At 32.0% G+C, this 20821-nt stretch overlaps 1 protein-coding gene across 1 annotated transcript; it reads left to right on the forward strand.

Moving 5' to 3' along the window:
* The first annotated feature begins 4310 nt into the window (after positions 1-4310).
* On the forward strand, positions 4311-8338 carry LOC111696460 (uncharacterized). Its single transcript, XM_023466065.1, has 8 exons — positions 4311-4329; positions 5217-5324; positions 5408-5452; positions 6750-6811; positions 7699-7796; positions 7855-7900; positions 7990-8068; positions 8251-8338. The coding sequence occupies exons 2-8, from the start codon at positions 5243-5245 to the stop codon at positions 8286-8288; spliced, it is 450 nt and encodes a 149-aa protein (XP_023321833.1). The 5' UTR covers positions 4311-4329; positions 5217-5242; the 3' UTR covers positions 8289-8338.
* The last annotated feature ends 12483 nt before the right edge of the window (positions 8339-20821 follow it).

Genomic DNA, 20821 nt, shown 5'->3' on the forward strand with positions numbered 1-20821 from the left:
CTCAGTTCAACCACCATACATTGCCGGTCACTCCCTTTAAGTAGTGGCATGTCCGATTCACAACGGATACCACAAATTCCTAACCTGACAAATAATTCAGAATATACTGTGCTTGAGAATTGTTGAATTCTGATAATTTCACAGATGTTCCTGAAGCAAGAATTAAGCAAGTCACTTTTGCAGTGAAACAATTCATATAAAAATAATTAGTTTTCAAAAAATATCTAATGCATGCTTAATCCACATCGATCAAGTTAACCAAGATTTTGTGCATAAAACGTGTTTAAAGAGACTGCACACTGCAATCAGGCAAAGCTTTCATGAGTATAGTTGTGAATCAGACATGCTAATCAAAAAAACTATCAATGGCACTTGATTACATTTGATTATATCACATAAAAATCATCTTTACATGAAATAACCTGAAGAAGAAAGTGAAACCTGAAATGAAAAAATTTCGCAATACGGTACAGTTTACCCCATAATTTTGGAGACATTAAAAGAATTTAAAAAATGTCGTTTTGACTATTTTTCAATGAGTTTTGTATACGCTACTACGGTAATATTTAAAATTAGGCTAATTGTCAAAATAAATGACCATCCCTACTCTATAAACTTATCCCAGTGGCGCCACTTTTAAGGGTCATTCAACCCATTTGATTGGTATTCAAATTTATTTCTGCTGATTGAGATGGAAATAGATAAAGCAGATTAATGGTTCCAATTATTGGTATTTAAATTGATCATTAAAATAAAATACTGTACAAAAATGTCCTCAAACATATAATTGCGTAACTTTTATACAATTGGCACAATGAGATTAATGTAAAGAAATATGACTTTCATCAACTATATATGTGTTGATTTTTAAGCCGTCACATTTTATTTTACTTCAAAAAAAATTTGTGTTGAAATTTTACTAACACAACATTTTTATAAATATTCCCTAGGTCCATAAGAGTTGCTGCAAAAAAATGGGCCCGATCGGTTCAGCCGTTTAAAAGTGGCGAACAAATCATTTTTTTTACAGTTATGTACATTTCATGTTCCAGCGAACAAAAACTTTCGCGAAAAAATGCAAGAACGATGCGAAATTTCGCGAAATTTTTAAGCGAAATTTTCGGCAAAACAAATTTTTTTCGCGCAGAAATGCGAAATTTTTGCAAAACGTTTTACCCTTTTCGCTGAAAACCCTAAAAAGGACTGAATACATAATTTAAGCACTAATTTTTAAATCCGTGGAGTCTAAGATATCAAACCTTGTATTCTGCTGTAATCTAATTGTTATAAAGTTTAAAATATCACAGGTTTACATGTAAACAGTTTGCAAAAATATTGGGATTTGAAAAATAGAGTTTGAGCAAGTGTTAAGAATTTTTAGAACATTCGAAAATTCTCGAAATAAAATATTTAAAACATTGAGATTTGAAATAAAAATAGGGTTCAAAATGCAGCAAAGGAATTCCAAAAATTTGCCTCCTCCATACATTTTAAGACGGATTTTATATGTGCTTGCATGGAAAATGTGACCTAGAATTCCCTAACTTTTTTTAAAAAGTAAAAAATCTAAATATTTTTAAAATCCAAGTTGCTCCTGTGAAAACGATTTGTTTCAGGTAAACTCCCAAAGAGTGCACTAATACTGTATTGACGGCATTTGTAAATCGGTGTGTAATGTGTAATATTTAACATTTCTTTAAACTTCTTAATTTGTCTTCTTTGCATATGTAGAAAATACACGAATGCAACAAAAAATCTGATTGCAAGAAAACGGAAGAGTGCACGGAAAAAATTGTATATGTGAAGTAAAAGAAGGTAAGTTATAATAAGTTTATAAGAAATTAAATAGAAGGTTTGGAAAATATAATTGATCACAAGTTCAATTAACCCTATTAGCCAAATCTATTGATTAACAAAATTTAACCTTAACATATTTGAATCGAGTATTATAGAGTGAAAATATTAATTTCAACACCAATACTGCATGCAGCCAATGACGTCCTATGCAATTGTAAACTAAAAATACAACTTCTAACCCCCCCCCCCGTAAGTCGTCTTTGCCGAAACCCTCTCAGAGAAACCAAACCAAAGCCTCCGTTCAATTTATTTATACTCTCCGACAAAAGGAAAATTATAAACAGTGAAACGTTTTGCTTTAATTAAAAGATCAATCAATAGTTAATTCCACTTAACCCTATCCCCGCTGGGGTACTTGAAAACCAGGATACGCTGGGGGGGTCAATTTGACCCCCCCTCTAAATCCCATGTTTTATGTCCAAATATAAAAAATGATACATCATTAGAAAGCTCTTGTGCTCTACTTTTAGAATCTGCAAAAAAATTTGCAAATTTGCGAAAATTGAATTTTTTATCGCAAAATCCAGTTTTATAGTAAAAATGTTTGCAAAAAATATTTGTCCAAAAAATGACAAATTATACATTTTTGAAAAGCCCTTGACCATGCCATTTCAAATATGCAAAAATTTTTGCAAAATTTTAAATAACCTGATTTTTAATCAAGAAAAACTAAAAATGTGCAAATTTCCTTTGACAGGTTTTTTGCAAAAAATTTGCAATTTTTTTTTCGCAAAACTTGTGCAATCCGTTTCCTTATGTCATAGGCTTTCCAAAAAGCTAAATTTTATCAAAATCTGACAAGTGAAAGTGGGTCAAAACAAAGATTTAGTTTGCTACAGGCAAAAGCAGTCATTCAGGCAGTGTGCCTGAGGACTCAGGCAGTTAGTATTAAAGCCCGGTTTTAGGCCTAAAGGGAGGGCTTTGGGTATGTAAGAAAAGTCAGAAAATTTCAACAGCCTCAGACCAATACTTTTTGAGTTATGTAAAAAAAACTACAGGGGGGGTCAAATTGACCCCCCCCCCAGCGGGAATAGGGTTAAATAACCGTGCTAATATTGTTTAGAAGTATTCGGATAAGTTCCTAATGCATTATCTTCTACTATTGGACTTTCTTTGAGCCTAGTGTATGGTACGGGACATAATTATATTTTTCTCATTCTGCAAACCCATCTTTCTCATCTTTCTTATCCGTACATTCTTCTCATCTTTCTCATCCTACTCATCTTTTTCAACCTTCTCATCCTTCTCATCCTTCTCCTCTTTTCGTATCCTTCTCTTCCTTCTCATCCTTCTCATCCTTCTCATCCTTCTCAACCTTTTTCATCCTACTCATCCTTCTCATCCTTCTCATCCTTCTCATCCTTCTCAACTTTCTCATCCTTCTCATCCTTCTCATCTTTTTGTATCCTTCTCATCCTTCTCAACCTTCTCATCCTTCTCATCCTTCTCATCCTTCTCATCCTTCTCAACCTTCTCATCCTTCTCATCCTTCTCATCCTCCTCAACCTTCTCATCCTACTCATCCTTCTCATCCTTCTCATCCTTCTCATCCTTCTCAACCTTCTCATCCTTCTCATCCCTCTCAACCTTCTCATCCTACTCATCCTTCTGATCCTTCTCATCCTTCTCAACCTTCTCATCCTTCTCATCCTTCTCATCCTTCTCATCCTTATTATCTTTTTCTTTTTGTATACATTCGTATATTATCTCATTCTTATGAATTCCAAAATTTACTCTTTTAAAGACAGAAGAATAAAACGAACAGTTAATGAAATAAATCAGTTCAGGTTAAAAAGGAATTATAAAGATATAAATTTATATTTTCATGAATCCATTTAATATATTTATGAATACAGTTTTTAGAAAAAAAAAGCCTAGTTGAAATGAAAACAGCAGCATAGTGTCATACATTTATTAACGACCTAGGATAACCTTGCTGAAAAAAATATTATTTTTTAAGGAAGTAACTTGCAAGGCCAGGGGCATTTAAGCATAGAGCCTAGCATTATTTAATATAATATTTTAACAGGCTATAGAGGGCAATCACAGATCTAATTATATTCTGATTTTGATATTTTTCACGCTTGTCTCACTTTTTAATACTGATACCTTTTTTTTGTTGGTCGTGTTTTTGTCCGTATATGTTTGACATAATCTCAATTAATCCTAATAATCTCATTAATCTTTAAACACAACTTACACCAAAGTTTCGGCATGATTATCGCATTAGCAAACATCAAAATTATGCATATTTCAGCCCCCAACCCTCCAGTGCTTAATTATTTAATGTCTTACCTTTTGATCGGTAAAATCTTTAATCATAATTTTAGAAATTGAATTAGTACCAGTTTCAATTACAGTAGAAATTAATCAGTGATAAATGAATCAGTTAATACCAGATTTGAACTAATTATATTGTAAATTTACTTTTGAACTAAATACAAGTTAGTTATCAAGCCACCTGATCAACAGGTTAACCTCTAAGCCTCTGCCGTTCTGTCACCTCGTCCCTCATTCTGATTTAATATTTGGCTTTTGCATCCCCCAAAAAACTTTTTTTTTTCTAAAGGAGATAGTGGAGATATCCTATTTGATGAGGGGAGGGGGGGTGGTCTCGGTCATCATTTTTGGTTCAAATCTTCCAATTTTTTGGGGTGCACGCCTAATCAAGGGCGGATACAGGGGGGGCGGGGGGACATTCGCCCCCCCCTGAATTTGGAATTTTTTGTTCCTATTTTCAGAATAGCTTCTCAATAGCATGCTTAAGGGAAAGAAACTCTAGTGCAAAACAGGAAAAATCTCTGTCTTAATAAACTATAATGTGTGAAAAGTTAAAAATCTAGTTTTTTAGTCTTTAGTCATTAATTTTGACTCTTTTTATGTCTTTATAAAGTCAAAAAAAATTTTCCCCTGCGGCACAATTTTTTGTTCCTAGTTATGAATTTTTTTGTTTCTAAAAAATCTTGCCCCCCCCCCCTCATTAAATAGTACATCTCCACCATCCCATTTCACAATATCCTAAACTTATGAAGAACCATTGCACAGTTTTATATAAAGAAAGACAAGTTTCATATTTACGAATCAAACTATTCAGGGACCAATTCAAAAAACATTTTAGTGTTTGTGAAATATGTACGGTAATATGGGCTTTTATTACAGCAGCTTTTGTAAAAAAGACGACCTTTAGCGACGACTTTAACTGACCCACCAAAGTTAAAGACTTAAATAAACGTTGTTTTTAAGCACATTTCAAAGTTTGCTTCCACCCAAATAAAATGGAAATATTTTTTTTCATTTTTAATCTTACAATTTGCTATAGATAGTAAAAAAAACATTGTTTTATTAAACCATTTATTTAGATATTACTGTTTGATTTACTTGAAAAATGAATCCTGGTCCAGTTTTAGTGGTGATGATCTCCAAGGCATTAATTGTGCAAACTAAAAAGTTTTTAGTAGAAACTGAAGGTAAATTATGAAACTATATTGTTTTGATCCCAAATATTCATTATTAATTTAATTTACCATGTTTTATTTTTTATTATGTACAGATGAAGAGTCAGATACAGCCGATGTTCCCATGAATGATGGACTCGGTATGGGCATCTTTAAACTTTTTAAAATCATTGTCAACTTTAAAATTGAGAACTTGCATAAAAGTGAACTGTTTTTGCAAAATTTGTTTTCATATTCACATTCTACAAATGTACTATAAACTGGCCCCAGTCCTACCCTCAATTTGCAATCTTCTTGTCCTATGCACCACAGAACAGGTAGTCATAGATGGATCGTTGACAACGAACGCCTGCCTATCTAGCTTAAAAGAAAATTACTAGGCAGTGTAGCTGTATATTTCTAGTTAATCAATCAATCGAGGTGTAGAATTTGTTGGTTCATGTATATTTCCACTGTGTGTCCATGGGTTCCAGGGAGGGAGCGTAACTATAACTTAGCAACTGCATTAATTATGGAAATACTAATATTTTCGTTCTTTGATCCCATTGTGCTATTTTACATGAACATTGCGGCACGTCAGATGCCCGGTGCATGTCAACCCTGCATCTCTATCTACGTGATCAGTGCCTAACACACAGCCACTTTTTGAAGGGAGGGGATGCAGGGCCGCCTAGACCTCCCTAGCCTCCTGATACGCTGAATAACCTCCAAGCCCCACAAAACCTTTGCCGCGCCTCACGCTATGTCTCCATGCCTCCACCATTCTGTCTTCACGCCCTGCATTTTGGTCTCCAATAAAAAATATTTGGTTTTTACATCCAACAAAAACTTTTTTTCAAACAATCTCGATCAACATGATAAAAAAGTTTTTAATGATACTTTATTATATTAAAAAGTCTATTAGGACTAGCTTCTATTCTTGTTTTATAAATTTTTCAAATTCCTCAACTTGTGATTAAGTATTAAAGTATTGCAGTATTATATAAAGATAATTTTTTTATTATTCACAGGTGTATAATATACAAATGAAACTATATGAGCACTAATTCACAAAAAAAAAGTTTTTGTGAAATACTTGAATTTGTGCTTTTATCGTATGCTTTGTGTAAACAAGTAAACAAGAAAACAAGTCATGATCATTTAAATGAATTAATATTTGAAATTTGTGGATTTAAAGATTCTTTAAACTATTGTGGATTAGGCTATGAAGAGATATATTTTGATTTTCGGTTGGTTAAGCCATAAAAGATAAATGAAAAATAAATCAGCGAGCGGAGATCAAAATGAGGGTTGCTGTGGCAGAGACTGGGAGACGTAGAAAGAGCATTGAGGTCATTCTGCATAACAGGAGGTTCTGGAGGTCATTTTGTGAGGGTCATTGGGTTTTTCCGGTTTTTTGTAGTCAATCGTATTTCAAACAAGACTTGTCTTTAATAGGTCCTTGCCTGTTTTCTTCTGAATGTCAGGATGCAGCAGATAAAACAGGAATAACAGTTAGTGTAAGTAAACTATAGAACAATTTTTCCCTTAAGAACTTCTGACATTCTCTATTTTGTATACGTCCCCTATATATATGCATTTATTTGTTAAAGAAACTAATCTACACTATGCTGCAACAGTATAATCTTCCTAATTCATCTCTACGGGGGGAGGGGGGGGGGGTAGACTTGGGAGATTCAATCATTTTGTATAAGAATGAATATTCAATGATCTTCTTCTTCATCAACAACCTAAATTCCGTTCTCTGAGGAAATATTAGGATAACTTTTTATTTAAATATCTGTAACAATTTGATAATTTGCAACTGTGGGATCTCATATAAAATTGTGACATCCGGATTTAAACTAGACTTTTAGGGGCCCATCTACTTTTTTAACTTTTAATTGTGGCTGGTGATCATCTTCTCTTTTTACAGTATAAAAAAAGTTTGCGGATTTCATAATATTTTTTTTGCGCATTTTAGAAATTTTATAAACAACAATTTTTTAAATTTTGATCATTCATAAACCTTCCCTGGGATTACGCGAGGTCCCTCGCGAAATTTGGAGCCGTTTTGACGTTTATTAGATACAAACAAACACCCAGACAGACAAGCTAAATTTATATATACAGTGAATCCCATTCCCAGATATATGAATACATAGCAAGAGTTTTTTATAATGTTGTATGACATATTTAAGATCAAGTGCCGCGGAAAAATGGGTTTAATAATAATATATCAATTGCATTTATATTTAAGGGCTATTAATTTACTTTGAATTAAAAATAAAAAAGATTCTTTGGAATTATCAAAAAACTTATAATGGTCCATGTATTTATATATCTGGGATTCACTGTATTTAAAGTCACCATCTGTCAGCCCATTTAAGGCGATTAAACATTTTAGGATGGAAGTTACGTTTGTATTCATGGAAAATGCGAAATAAGGGGTGGTTTTCTGAAGGGTGGAGTTAGATGTGACGCCTTTGAAGACTGCTCCTGCAGGTGGAAATTATTTTTTCATAAAACCACGTGCTGCTAAATTACAAAAAATTTGTTACAGAGAAACACCTGAAGCGTGCTATTGTATTTATGGACAGTGTTCAACGGTTTGTAAAATTATATATTGCGTTTTATCATTTTTTGTTTCTTTTTTATTAGAAAGAATTTCTTCCACCCACTTTTCTTCTTCGTTTAGTTGAGATATGAATGTCACACAGATGCTGAATGTAAGAAAATGAAAAAGTGCACTGGAAACACTTGTAAATGCAGTCAATGTAAGTCAATTTCCTTTTTTCTTAATGATTTCTAAAAATGTTATGCAATGACGACATTTTCAACTCGCCATTTTCTCTTTGTATAATTGGAAAACTCAAAACTTTGCAGATTTTTTGATAACATTAGTGGATTACATGTTTACTGATATTGACCGTAAACATACTAAAAGTATAATTTTTAGCTGGACTCTGTGAGCTTGCAGCAGCAGCAATACTGTGATAAGTGACACACACATATTAATAATAAAATAAAGTACACTTTTTAAGAAATACATTTTTTGTCGTAGCTATCTCTCCGTACTGGCATAAGTAACAAACCCAAGATTTTAGATAATATGCAAGATTAACATCAGACCTATAAATGTCTTGAAATGACATCTGAATCCAGTAAAAAAAATTATCTGAACAGATGCTCTCGATTGCTGTTTTCCAGATACTAGAGATGTCAACGTTTTGTTCCTAAAAAATAATAACATTTGAAACGTTGCGTTTCACATTATGAAATTGTATGGAATGGAGTAACGTTACGTAATGAATTTTCTGCACTTGAATACCTTATACAACGTTAAGCTTTAGTAAATGTTAGTGAAAAAACAGTAAGCTCCGTTACGCTTTTGCATTTCCTGTTTTAAAACACTTTCTCAACGTTGCGTTAAAGCTTTTGTAATATAACCACAATTTTTTAACGTTCCTTTTTCATGCAAGGTAAATGTTTTCAGAGACCTTACGTTACGATTTCACTTGGCTTGAAAACTAAAAGGTGACAAACGTTTTGCTTTAATAAAACCTCATTGGGGCATAGTTCTGCACGTTGCAATGCATTTCAGTGCAAAGAACATTTTTTGTTAACGTTACGTTTTATCTTAACTTTTCAAGTATAAACTATTTTAATTGCGTTTAGAAATATTACTAAAATGCAACTTTTCTTACGTTACGATTTATCGAAACGTTATTATGAAAACTTTTTTGTTACACTTTTTTACGACTGACAATCAAAACTGTTTATTCCTTTCTTTTCTAAGAAAGGTTTGAAAATATGGTCTATACGTTGCGTTGTATTAAAATGTTCAGGCTTTAACGTTTCTTACGTTACACTTTATCAAATAATAATATTGTTTCTAAATGAAAGCATTGCAAGATTTTTTCCGTGATAATTACATTCCCACTTTAGTATTTTTCATCCTAAAACATGAACCTTGCAAAAAAATTGTTTTTTACTCACTCTGTATGTTGCTGTTGTATTGTTAACCTTTTTAGAGAATGTGTAGAAAAATATGCAATTCAAAGATGTTATAATATTATTATTTTTAACGGTTTTTAGAATTTGTGAATGAAAGTTTTTAGCTTTAGACTTTCAACTCAAGGGTGTGTCTTAAAGGGACTAGAGACGTAATTTCAAGTGACCTTCCATTTATGGAGTGGCATGTCCAGCATACATTTACAAGATAGGAAAACGCTGGTGTTTTCAAATCATCAATCAGATAAAGGTATACACGTAACCATTAGGAATCGAGCATGGCCATCGTTAGATGGAGGATCACTTGAAATTATCCTCGTGTACTTGACGAGCTTAAAAAATATACATGTTTGGGACACTTCATAAAATGAGTTAAAATTCGGCAAGGCAAACCACTTTTGCATTTGGAACAATAGTTCTGAATTATTTTACATTGATTAAGGGTAATTTTTCTCTTTTTTACTCATTGCAAACTAACCCTCCGGTGGATTTTCTTTTATCTAACATAATTCATAGTTTGAAATATCAAAAGTTTACAACACCAGCTTGCAAATATGTAGAGATTAGAAAATTATAATTTGTGGCGAATTTTTATTTTCTTTTTTTTTTTATGTTGCATACAAATTAAGTAAAAAGCGGCATTAGCTTTAGTTACAAACCACAATAAAATGTTTTCAGGATTCATGTTAGGGTTAAAAAGTATCAAATAAAGTAAGACAAATGCTAATTTTTTTAACACAAACAACGCGAAATAAAATTTTATCGCATTTTTTCTTTTTTTTTAACAAATCTTTTAACAAAGTTTTTATTCTGTTCTAAAGTTTCATAAAATCTATTGATGAATAAAACATAACACGCATTTTACAATTGAGAAAATATTTTTGCATTTTAGTAAGTATCTAGTCTACATTTCTAAATTTTTCAACCTAAAACATGAACCATGCCAACTGAAGTTATGATTTCAATTTGTCAAATAAACATGAAACACAGCATTTGAGTTGTGTTCACAGACCCGTTCCACTTAATAAGATGTTTTTTGCTATTAGTAAATCATATGCTTTATAACCTAGAAAATACATATGTAAGATTTCTTAAATGTCGTCTTCCTATTCCTGAGTTTTGTGGGTTTCATTAAACAATAGCAAATCTAAAACCTTTAATGTCCAAGAAACATTTATAAGATTTGAATTTTCACTAATAGCATGTTACGAAAAAACTCGTTTATTGTTTAGAAAGGAACTAAGTTTTTTTTCAAATATATTAATCCCTAAATATTTCCAACCTGATGGTTTAAACCTTTTATATTTCAATTTTAATGGTATGTGACATCGGGTTGCAAAGATATAGTAAATGAAAATTAGAGTTTGTGGCATAAACTCATTTTCTTTAAACTTGAAATGAAAAATCATTTGTCTTTGCTGTCATAATCATCAGTCGAATCTCTTACATTGACATATTAGAGACGTTTTGATTGGCAGAATTATTGTTACACTTTTGAAATTAAAACTCAGCCCTCATAGCCTAACGTTTATGAACAATATTTTCATGAGACATATATCTAACGTTAGACTAATTAATTTAGTATTCAGAGAAAAGTTATGAAACGTTTTGATTTACAAAATTACATTTTTTCAAATGTTATGAGTTACATTATTCAAATTTTACTCTGTAAAAAAACATTACTTTCCTGATTATTAAAATAATAACCCATTTCTGAAACGTTGAATATTTCATTATACTAAAAGGGAAAAACTTTCAAACTGTTTTAATAAACAGTAATGCATTTTTTAGTTATACAACGTTACACTTTTTATAAGTTGAACTTTGAAATAGAAATCCATTCGTTACGATATGCAATCAAATCACAATTAATTTTTCAAACGTTAGACTTTCAAGCTTCCCATGGAAACAAAACATTTATTCACGCTATGGTCAAACAAGTTGTAGATATTAGAAAAATAACGTTACATTACAACAAAACGCTAACGTTGGGGGTATATTCCTCTAACGTTAACGTTAGGTATGACCTCCAATAATGTGAACATTTAACGTTCACGTTATATAAAATATATCCAAACATTACACATTATTGTAACGTAACGTACAAAAACGTACATTTTACGTTACGTTACACTATTGTTGACATTTTTACCATATACTGTATTCTTTGTGCATATTTTCATATGCCTTTAATTTAAAACAGACTGTCATTGCACTGTATTTGTGTATCTTTGTTGCCTTTAGATAGAGAGCACCGTTTGACTTTTTTCTTATCGTTAATTCATCGTTCGGGAACGACCCGGCCATTTTTTATTTTTTTTCAAGCGTTCAAAAACACCATTTCATTTGTTTTTAAAAATTATTGTCATTTTCCATCTATCGTTTTGTTTTCTCATCGTTCAGTAAAATCGCTCGTCCAATAAAATTATTTGTTCAGTAAAAAACGATAGTTTTTCAAAATGTGTTAAACAAATCGTTTGTTCAGTAAAAATACTATCTCTTTTTTATGTTTATTTGAACGATTTTAAATAGTTTTCCCTTCGTAAAAAAACGATATTATTTTATTTACATAAACAAAAACACTTTATATAAATATATCTGCTTTCAGAAAATACAACATTGTTTATCGTTCTTTGATAAAAAAAAGGCCAAAGCCAGTTATTTTTACTCAAAGTTTCAAGAATATTCAAAAGATATAAAAAAAACCTGGACCTTACTTAATTCTATAATTTCCTCTAAGAAAAAAAGTCATTCAGTTACTTATATTTTTACTGATAACAATCAAACTTTTGTAGGATCTAGTGAAATTGCAGAAGGTTTTAATGATTTTTTTTGTCAACGTGGGACCTAGGCTGTCTAGTTACATTCCGTAATCTAATGTCACTTTTGAAACATATTTAAATGAGTCCATAAATGAAAATTTTGTTTTTGCAAATATTACACCGGAAATTATTTTAGAAACAGTAAGTAAGCTAAAACCCAAGAACAGCTCAGGAAAAGACAATATTTCTACCAAACTACTGAAGGAAATTATTGATTGTATCGATTATCCTATAGCATATTTATTTAATCTTTCTTTTAAAACAGGATGCATCCCTAGCGAGTATAAATGTGCAAAAATTATTCCCGGATCTTTAAAGCGGACGAAAAAGATAAGTTTAATAATTACAGATCTATAAGTATTTTTCCAGCTTTGAGTAAGCTACTTGAAAAAATTGCTGCAATACAAATGTTCAGATATCTTAATAAGTTTAACATCTTTTACGAGCACCAATATGGATTTAGACCTAAGCATAACCCAAATCAACCACTTTTGCACTTAATGAATAAAATCTATGAAAACCTTAATAAATCTAAACCAGAATTTACTCTTGGAATATTCCTAGACTTAAAGAAAGCTTTTGATTGCTATGATTTAGACATATTTTTAAAAACACTAAATCATTTTGGTTTCAAAAATGTGGCCAACACCTGGTTTAAAAATTATCTTGTTAATAGAACTCAATATGTATGTATAAATGGAGCTTTTTCAACAGAAAGAATTATAACATGTGGTGTTCCTCAAGCAAGTGTTCTAGGGCCCCTGCTGTTTCTGCTTTATATAAACGATTTGCCCGTAGCAACATCTTTTTTTACCAGCCTCTTTGCAGATGATACTACTTTCTCAAAGTCATCTCCTGACATTGCAAGCCTAATACTTGATGCAAACACTGAACTAAAAAAAGCAGCAAAATGGTTTCAAGCAAATCGTTTGTCACTAAATGTCTCCAAAACAAAGTATATAGTATTTAGAAATAGAAATATGCACTTTGACCCCAACAATTGTAATATATAAATAGGTCGAGATACTTGAAAGGATTGGTAATGACTGTGTGAACAAATATTTCAAATTTGTTGGACTTAAACTTGACGAATTTTTAAACTGGGATTTTCAAATTGAACATATCTCGAATAAAATTGCTAGCTCAATCTTTGCTTTGTCTCAAATTCAGAATATCTTACATTAAATATTCGTCTACTTGTTTATAACTCACTTGTAAGGCCTCATATTGAATATGGAATTGTTACTTGGGGAGGGGTTAAAAACTCTAAACTGCAAAAAATCAGATCTTTGCAAAAAAGGCAATCAGAGCGGTTGATAATATTACTTTCAAGGCACATTCAAATCCATTATTTTCAAAACTGAAAGTTCTTAATCTTGATGATACATACAAACTTTGTGTTCTGACATTTATAAATGCATGGATACTTTAATGATAACCTTCCCTCTTCCTAGCCTTCCAAAATATGTTAAGTCTTTAGCTGAACCGAATAGAACAAAATCATATAAATTAGCACGGGTTTTAAACAAAAATTTAGAAAGCTTTCCGTCCGCAATGTTTCCTAAATTGTGGAATGAAATTGAAATGGACCTTAAAGAAACTAAATCTGCAAAAAATATTTAAACAAAGAGTAATCAATATTTATCTTGAGAATTATGAGAGGTTTAAATGCGAAAAACCTAGCTGTATATCGTGTGAATAAAAAACTAAAATAACTGGAACTTTTTTCTGTTTCTGTAACTACCATCATTAACACCCTGTATTTTAATTTATCTCTACATAAAAATCCCTCTGATCTCACCCTGCCACAGATCACCTGACAATGTCCTTCCTTCCAATCAACTCCTTACCTATCCCAAAACATATCTTGATATGTGTAACCAATTAATTAACTTCGGGCCAACCACTTAAAACAACCAACCCTGGTTAGGCGGGTCTAAACTGCATAGTAAATTGTGATTTATTATTTGTAATATCTCATGCTTTGTAGTTGAATGAATATATGAATGAATGAATAAAGGTGTTTTAACAAATCAAGTAAGCTACGTAAATTATAAACAATTCATCGACCAACAATATGGATTATCCCTCAGATGGACCATTTCGGCATAAAAGGTCGTTTTCTGTTGTGACTGCTTGACGGTTTTGAAGATTGATCAACACCATGGGCACAGCCGGCCTAACTGTTAGCCATGTATGTTAAGACAATTTCTTGACCGAGCGCTGCGGCTAGGACAGGCTATGGGGCCTAGCACCGCAGCTATTACAGGCTAGGGGGCCGGGCGCTGCGGCCACAAGTATTACTGATCAGCTGACTTTATTGCAAAAGTATGTTAGTTCAATCGGACATTAATGCAAATAATATAGCATCCTGCAATCTGAACCAAAACTAAAGAGAATCAAGAAGAGTAAATATGAATATCTTTTAAAACTAAATATTTTTCATTTTCGTAAGAACGAATATGAGGATTGTAATTTAGGTAATATGGACATTTATATTAAAATCGAAAAAAATACCCTTGAATTACAAATAATACATGATTTTTAAAAATATTATTAATTTCATTCAATTTTAATTGAAGTGGTGCAGTGAGATAGGGTCTACCCTAACCTTTCTCCAGATTGATATAGAAACTATTTTATTTATTTATTTAATCAGAAGTTTTTTGAAATCCATCTTCTTAAGTAAAATTATTGTTTAAATAAATGAGAACTTTTTAGATTTTAAAATTACAAAATTTTAGATCATTGGTTACTTTACAGTTTTTAATATTGGTTCTCATGCATAAAATCAGCGTCCTAGAACGATGCTAACTTGTGTTCAAACACTGTTTAATTAATTGTAATACCCTTTTGCCCCCCCCACCCCCCGTTTTAACCCTTGTTAAATCGGTTAACAATTGGTTGTGCTAAATGCGACTTGATATATTACAAAAGAGTTACAACTCAAAGACTTGCATGCCCTGCATGGTTTGCCCGAAAATGACCTGGAGGCAAGAACAGGAGTCTGAAATGTTAGATTTAACATTTTCTCATAATATTGTAGTCTTGTCACTGTGTGCAAAGTTAAAGAAAAACCCATGGGCCATGATTTTATAATTTTCATAATTTATTAATAAAAAATAAATTGATAAATAACCAGTCAATTTTAGTCATTTAAATAAGATATCCATGTTCTCAATGTGAGTGTGACTTTGATGCATCTCAAGCAGGTAAACTGAAAATTCATACTGAATGTAAACACTAAGAATTGAAATATCCTTGTTCTGAACGTGAATTTTCTGCAACTACGGAAAAAAATCTGAGGAGACATGTTAAAAATAAACACAAAGGAATGAGCCATCCATGCTCACAATGTAAGCATGCTGCAACTAATGCAAGTGATCTGAAAAACCAAGTTGAAAATATGAATAAAGGAGTGAGATATCCTGGCCCTGAATGTGAGTATTTTGCCCGTCGAGCATCTAAACTTAAGAAATCACGTTGAAAAAAAATTCAAATTCAAATTCAAATTTATTTTGATTTTGTTAAAAGAAGCTGTTAAAAAAAGTAAATATCGAGAACTTTTAAGGAGTAAAATCATAAATCCAGAAACAAGAAGTAAAGTTAAGAGGGAATTAATGGCATATCTTACAGAAAGGATGGATATATATAAATTTTACTAGATTTAAATATTGAATTGTTATTTTTGTTATTATGATTATTCTGTAAATACAGTTGACAGATTCAAATGATAAACACTTCATCTAAAATAAAGAGCTGATCTAAAATTTATGCTTACAGTTAAACAATATTTTTTTTGATTATTTTCATTTGTTCTTCCTTCCTTTTTTTGTCCAAAATTGCAAACTTTATGAATGATCACATGTTGAACACATATTGAAAGTGAACATGAAGGTGTGAGATATCCTTGTTTGCAGTGCAAATATGCTACGCCAAATGCTCTGAAGAAACATATTGAAAGTAAACATGAAGAAGGGAGATATCCTTGAACTTACTGTGATTATGCTGCAACTTTATCGAGTCACCTGAAGATACATGTTGAAGGTAAACACGAAGGAGTGAGATATCTATGCTCTCAATGTGATTATGCTGCAACTATATTGAGTGACTTGAAGAAACATGTTGAAAGAAAACATGAAGGTGAAGATATCCTTGTCCTGAATGTAAGTTTACTGCATCTACAGCAAGTTACCTGAAGAAACATGTAAAAAATAAACATAAATGATTGAGGTATCCTTGTCCTGAATGTAAGTTTACTGCATTTAGAGCCAGTTACCTGAAGAAACACTTAAAAAATAAACATAAATGATTGAGATATCCTTGTCCTGAATGTAAGTTTACTGCATATAGAGCCAGTTACCTGAAGAAACACTTAAAAAATAAACATAAATGATTGAGATATCCTTGGGTATGTTTTACATATCTGAGGAGACTGATCATGAATACAAATTTGTATCATTTATCCCTCTTTAAAAAATTAAGTAGTTAACAAAGTATTTTTATTGTATTATTTTTTTATTAAAAGTTTTGTTGAATTTTTCTTTTTTTTTTTCACATTTTTGATGTAAACAGCTAGATATTTAGCCAAATATAGCAAGAAAAAATATTTCCAATATAACTTGAACCTGTGACAAGAGCTTGTTTTTCTTATTTTGAAAGTTTTTTTCAAAATTTAACCAGCGGAATTAAAAGCAGAACATGCTGACATGTTTGTATTTCATTTTGTATTCTCAATCTATTTTTACTTTTCAGATAGAATGGCAGAGAATAGGAAAAAAGAAACTGCTACTGTAGAGGAAACATGTTTTGTCAATATTCCTGAAAATGATATAAAGCGGGAAAATACAGAAATACAAGGTAAACAGTAGTTTATTAAAAAGACATAAACGAGGCGCAACTGTCATGTTTTAGAAAGGTGTGGGGGGTTGGGGAGAACTTTCGGATGTGCCAAATTCTTAAATGTTTGTTATAATTGTTAGGGGAAATCTAGTATTTTGAATCTCTCTGTAAAAACTAAATTTTTACTATTTTTTTTAGTTTTTGCTTTTAGAATTTCTTTCTATCAATGTTTAGTTTGTATATTAAAGCAGCATTTAGAATAGAGATTTCTGGGCTAGAAGCAGTTAGTTGGTGAAACTTATTCGTATAGATATGCGGTATTTTACAGTGGTAGGCGATTATATCAATACATTGATGACGACCTTTGATTTTAATTTTGATTTAAATCAAGCTGTTAAACAGCATGGAAAAACAGAAAGATAGATATCAAAAGAAGATATCAAATAAAAAAGAAACTTATATTTACAGTTCATTTTACATTAATCAGTTTTTCTTAAAAATCAATGTTTACAATGAGAAAAGTATATGTGTTTATAGAAAAATAAATCCACAAGCAAAATTAGCTTAAATTTCCCCCCCCCCCTAAAATGTTAAGGGGGGGGGGCATACAAATTTTTTTCGCGATTAACGCAAAATTTTTTCATCTTGACCCCCTCTAACGAAATGTCTAGTTGCGTGCCTTTAGTTACCTATGTAAGTGCCTTTAGTTACCTATGTAAGAATGGGTGGGGAAACCAAAATTTTTTTCGAGCTTTGCGCGAAATATTTGACCCCCTCTAACAAAGTGTGAAGTTGCGTGCCTTTAGAGGTAATGCAGAGTGGGTTGGGGGTAGGGCTAGCAACAATAGAAGGACAGTTATGGTGTGAATGTAATACCAGGGGGGAGGGTTACATTGTAGCAGTACAACTAGAATAAATTAGGCTCTGCTCAGTGGTTCATAAATTGGTTAAATAAATGACTAGTTTAGTCATTTGGATGTCAAAAGTTTGGTCATTTGGACATCAAAAGTTTGGTCATTTGGACGTCCAAAGTGACGTCATTTTGACTTCGAAAATTAGGTTGTGAGGACGTAAGAATCCTTGCGTTAAACGTCCTCAACACATAAGATATGACGTCTTTAGACATCCCACTGGTAATTATTCATGTCTTCATGACGTCCTTAGGACGACTTCTGGTTTCTAGGGTAGGGTGTTTTTTCCGAAAAACCCCAGCCTTCCCTCCATTCATGAGTGATGTGCCAATGGAGGCTTAGCTGGGGAAAGGAACTTTTGGTCGTCATCAGTTCATTCAGGAGCTTGTGTTTCTTCATCCAGGATCAAACTGCACTCCTTTCTCATGTCCAGGTCTGCATCTGAACCTTACATGAGGTATCTCCTGATTGGGGAATCTGGTTGGAAATTTGGCTGTGTTTCCTTCCTGGAAGGCTGAGTTTCTTTGCGCAGTGTTGAGGTTTTTTCTTTTTTTATCGTTGATGTTTCTTTTTTCGTTGTTGGTGTTTTCTTTTTTGTTATCATTGTCTTCTTCGTCGTTTTCTTTTGTTATATCGTTGTCTTCTTCTTGGATGTTTTCTTTAAAGTCGTTGGAGAAAAATTTGTGCTCTTTGTGCAGGTGTAGATTGGTTTTCCATCCTAATTTCCTAAGTGCTATGTCTCTGTGAGTATTTCTTACTCTTATTCTTCTCCCTTCCGAGTATATGATGTTTTATCAATATGGAATCTTTGTTGTTTTCCATAAAGTTGTGTCTTCTTTTTTCCAGTCTGTCTGCAATTCCTCCGTCCTGCAAATAATCAAGACAATCAATTGTCGGTGTTTGTCTATCCAGTCCATAGCTTGTTTTAATTGCTGTAAATTCTAGCGCATTTAGTTTTTTTATTGTATTGCAAGAGAAATTTTCCCACAGTATTTCAGTGCCTTAACCTATGATAGGTTCTAATGATGTCTTATATACTTTGTATATTGTGTCTCCTTTTACATGTTTTGCAAATCTGTAGAGTTGTTTGACTCTACCATAGCAGGTTTTAAGTTTGTCCACTATATGTTTGTGGAATGTACCTGTTTCTTAGAATGTTATTCCTAATAGCTTAGCATGAACAGTGTATTCTAGTTTTTCTTTTTTCTCTCTGTCAAAAACAGTGTGTTGTTCTTTATATCTCTTCTTTTCTCTGGTTTGCTGTGTATCGATAGCACATGCGTTTTTGTTGGCTCAAATTTGATTCTCTTTTTCTTTGTCCAGTCAGATAGTTGCCATATTTCTTTTTGGGCCAGTTCTATTAGTTTGTCAATGTCTCTGTGAGTTGTTGCTGATGAGGTGTATTCTGCATATACTGCTGTGTCGCTGTGTGCTGTTAATGTGGTGGGTATATCTCCTGTGTTATAATTCGATGCCTCTGGTGCCAGCACTGATCCTTGTGGTACTCCTGATTCCATTTTTATCTGTCTACTTAGGGTGGTTCCTATTCTGATCCTCATGGTTCTATCTTGTAACCAGGTTCTATTTTTTAATATTGGTTTTGCAGAAAAAAAACATTTTTAATATTATTAAATAATGTTTTCGCTGTTCAGGTGAAAACATGGATGACAGATTTGAAAATTTTAAAGCAAAACCAAGGCGAAACAAGAAGCGTAAAGTGGATTTCACTTGTAATCAGTGTGAGTATGTTGCAACTCAAGCAGGTAATCTAAAATACCACATCAAAAGTAAACATGAAGGAGTTAGATATCCATGTTCTCAATGTAAATATTCTGCAACTACGCCAAATGCTCTGAAGAAACATGTTGAAAGTAAACATGAAGGAGTGAGATATCCATGCTCTCAATGTGATTATGCTGCAACTACATCGAGTGACTTGAAGACATGTTGAAAGAAAACATGAAGGAGTGAGATATCCTTGCTCTCTATGTGAGCATGCTGCAACTTCAGCCGGTAACCTGAAAATGCGTGTGGAATGTAAACATGAAGGTGTGAGATATTTTTGTCTTGAATGTGAGTTTTCTTCAACTAGAGTAAATCAACTAAAGAAACATGTAAAAAATAAACATAAATGAGTGAGATATCCTTGTCCTGAATGTAAGTTTACTGCATCTACAGCAAGTTACCTGAAGAAACACTTAAAAAATAAACATAAATGAGTGAGATATCCTTGAGTATGTTTTACCTTTATTAAACGTACTGATCAGAAATAAAAATGTCCTACTAATGATTACTAAGTATTTTCTTTGTTAAAATTTTTTCCTAAGGTTTGCTCTTTAAAACTTTTGTTGAATATTTTTATATTTTCACTTTTTTATTTAAACTGATATTTAGCCAAAATTGTTTAAAAATAAAATTTCCACCAAAAATAAGAATTAGCAAAACGCGGAAACACGGATTTCCGATTTAAGCCTAATTCATTTAAACTTTTATTTTGTATTAGTAAAAATGTAATTTAGTTCATTTTCCATCATCTTAAGACTTAACTATGATCTGACTATACTCACAATTAAAAATTCCTTAAACAAAATTTAGCAAATTGATTTTATACCTAAAAGAGGGACATGCTGATAAGTTTGTATTTTATTTAATATTCTCAATTTATTTCTATTTTCAGATAATATGACAATAGAAAGGCCAAGATTATGAAAAAAGAATTGGATGTCATGGAACCTAAGATTTAAATAATAAAAAGTTCAGAAAAGCTTCAAAGGATATTTTTTTTTATAAATGGAAGGTAGTGAGAGGTTAGGAGGGGGGAGGGGGAGGTATGAGTAGATATATTCTGACACCTTAAGTAAACATGTAAGTGTTGTTTAGACGTATCAAATAATGGAATAAAGGAAACAATACAGAATAAACCTGTATTTGATCCTGACTT

This window comes from Eurytemora carolleeae, unplaced genomic scaffold, assembly GCF_000591075.1.
Source record: "Eurytemora carolleeae unplaced genomic scaffold, Eaff_2.0 scaffold6, whole genome shotgun sequence".
Taxonomy (NCBI): Eukaryota; Metazoa; Arthropoda; class Copepoda; order Calanoida; family Temoridae; genus Eurytemora; species Eurytemora carolleeae.